The sequence below is a fragment of the Alosa sapidissima genome, chromosome 9 (assembly GCF_018492685.1).
Source record: "Alosa sapidissima isolate fAloSap1 chromosome 9, fAloSap1.pri, whole genome shotgun sequence".
Lineage (NCBI taxonomy): Eukaryota > Metazoa > Chordata > Actinopteri > Clupeiformes > Clupeidae > Alosa > Alosa sapidissima.
In genome coordinates this window covers 21,381,959-21,384,458 of record NC_055965.1, presented here as the reverse complement: position 1 = coordinate 21,384,458, position 2,500 = coordinate 21,381,959, and the positions used below count along the sequence as shown (strand labels likewise).

At 44.0% G+C, this 2,500-nt stretch overlaps 2 protein-coding genes across 2 annotated transcripts in view; both read left to right on the top strand.

Moving 5' to 3' along the window:
- LOC121718035 (NACHT, LRR and PYD domains-containing protein 12-like) overlaps positions 1-2,500 on the top strand; it is a 1,225,568-nt gene that overhangs the window by 675,765 nt on the left and 547,303 nt on the right. The gene's annotated exons all lie outside the window — the stretch shown is intronic.
- Positions 1-2,500, top strand: part of LOC121718037 (collagen alpha-1(XI) chain-like) — a 77,467-nt gene that overhangs the window by 38,636 nt on the left and 36,331 nt on the right. The window contains 3 exon segments of the mRNA XM_042102818.1: positions 102-155; positions 1,647-1,700; positions 2,246-2,290. Of these exon segments, the coding sequence (XP_041958752.1) occupies positions 102-155; positions 1,647-1,700; positions 2,246-2,290 (153 nt within the window).

Sequence of the window (2,500 nt, the reverse complement as noted above, 5' to 3'; positions counted from 1 at the left end):
CATTCATCTATTCATCTTTTCTCCCTTTATCCTCCTTTCCTTTCACCCATCTCTCTCTCCCTCCCTCTCACTCTCTATCTATCTATCTCGCTCACCCCCAGGGTGACAGAGGTTTTGATGGACTACCTGGTCTCCCTGGAAACAAAGGGCATAGGGTAAGTCCATCACTATAAATTATGGAGAGTAATTTTATACTTTTTCTCAGTCGCTTTGTGGCACTTGTCAAATCAAAACTGATATTCTCAAAACTACGAGTTCAACCTCCACATCATCTCGTCACACACAGCAAATGCTTTCTCACCTCCTTGCAATTGATTGTGTGCTGTTTTTTTTACATTATCAATTGCCAATGTCATGTTGGTTAAAAATTCCTCATACAGCTTCTCTTTTGAATAGTCCTTCCCCCAAAACATTAAGGCATTAGATCATTGCTTGAGATCTGGCAATAAATGCATGTCCACTGTGAGGAACATGAGTCAAACACTATGTATCCCATGTATTTGAGTCCTTCTGCACTCTCAAGTGGACCTCCTGGGCTCTCTGCTGATGTCACAGTTATGTTGGTGGGGTTAACCTTTCCATTTTATAGCGACAAGAGCAGTGTTGAACCACGTATCATATGTAATGTAAACCTTCAATCTTCAATTCATTAGGTCAAGGTATAAATATCTGGTAATACTGTAATATACTCTCAAGTAGACGTCCTGGGCTCTCTGGTGATGTCACAGTTATGTGGGTGGGGTTAACAGAGCACACAAATGTTCTTTTCAAAATGGCGGACATAGTATTTTGCTTTTCATTTGGTAGCAACAAGAGAAGTGTTGAACATCTTATCTTATGTAATGTAAACCTTTGAATTCATTAGGTCAAGGTATACATTTCTGAAAAATGCAAGTTAAAAGTGATAAAGCAGATTTTGTTAGTGCAAAGCCCATTAGAACTGTTGTCGGAGCAAGGTAATACACCTCATGAATGTGAGCAGCTCTAATGTTGCATCACTGTGCAATGCCACAAGCAACGCCGAAAGCAATGCAAAAGTGTTGTAAAGTGTCACAGGTTTCCCAGTTGCTCCGGCGATTATCAATTTTATCTCAGGAGACAGCAGAGTGCTTCATGGGCCTTTAAGCAATGGGTGCTGCTAGGCACATTCCTCTCTGTGTGTGTGTGTGTGTGTGTGTGTGTGTGTGTGTTTGTGTGTGTGTTTGAGAGAGAAAGAGAGAGACAGAGAGATACAGACCATGTGTGGAAGAACATGTGTGGTATCTAAGTATAGTATATTTGATGTCACAGATTAGCAATAATTGTCATTGACTTTATGTGTGTGTGCATGTGTGTGTGTGTGTGTGTCTGTGTGTGTGTCCGTGTGTGTGAGTGTGTATGTGTGTGTGTGTGTGTGTGTGTGTGTGTGTGTGTGTGTGGCCTGTTCCTGTGTGTGTCTGTGTGTGTGTGTCTGTGTGTGTGTGTGTGTGTGTGTGTGTGTGTGTGTATGTGTGTGTGTGTGTGTGTGTGTGTGTGTGTGGCCTGTTCCTGTGTGTGTCTGTGTGTGTGTCTGTGTGTGTGTGTGTGTGTGTGTGTGTGTGTGTGTGTGTGTGTGTGTGTGTGTGTGTGTGGCCTGTTCCTGTGTGTGCGCGTGATTGACTCCTCAGGGTGAAACTGGGAAGAAAGGTGCAGTGGGGCCACTAGGACTGCCTGGTGAGAAGGTAAGGTGTGTGTGTGTGTGTGTGTGTGTGTGTGTGTGTGTGTGTGTGTGTGTGTGTGTGTGTGCGTGCGTGCGTGTGTGTGTGCATGAGGCATAAGAGTGTGAGTGTGTGTGACTGTATGTAATGTCACCAATCGCGGTATAATATGCACTTATTAGAGTATGTACTATTAAATCACACATTTCGATGGTCCAAAGAACAGTGTAGTGTCTGCTGTGAAATTAATATCTATAATGTCACCTATCACAGTAATTATTATACCATGCCCTATAGTGACTAATCATAGCATACCATATTCTAGTACTGCTTTATTACACTACAATGTAGTATGTATGTAGGTACATGCTTCAGCTGAGGAAGGCATGCATTGCATACTAAAGAGTTCTTAGGCAAAGGTGAAGCATGAATAATGGAGACTGGTGAAGGATGTTTTGGAGGCGTAGCCTGGGCAACAGATGTTGCTGCTAGGCGACGGTGTGATCTTGTCAGCTGGTCAGTGTCAGCAGCAGTTGAAGATCTGTTGCTGTGTGTCTTCCGCCTCACAGGGGTCGGATGGCCAGCCTGGACCGAGAGGACAGCCAGGTGATATTGTGAGTGGAGTGCACACACACATGAGCACACACACATGAGCACACACACACACACACACACACACACTACACACACACACACACTACACACACATGAGCACACACACACACACACACTACACACACTACACACACTACACACACACACACTACACACACACACTACACACACACACACACACACTACACACACACACACACTACACACAC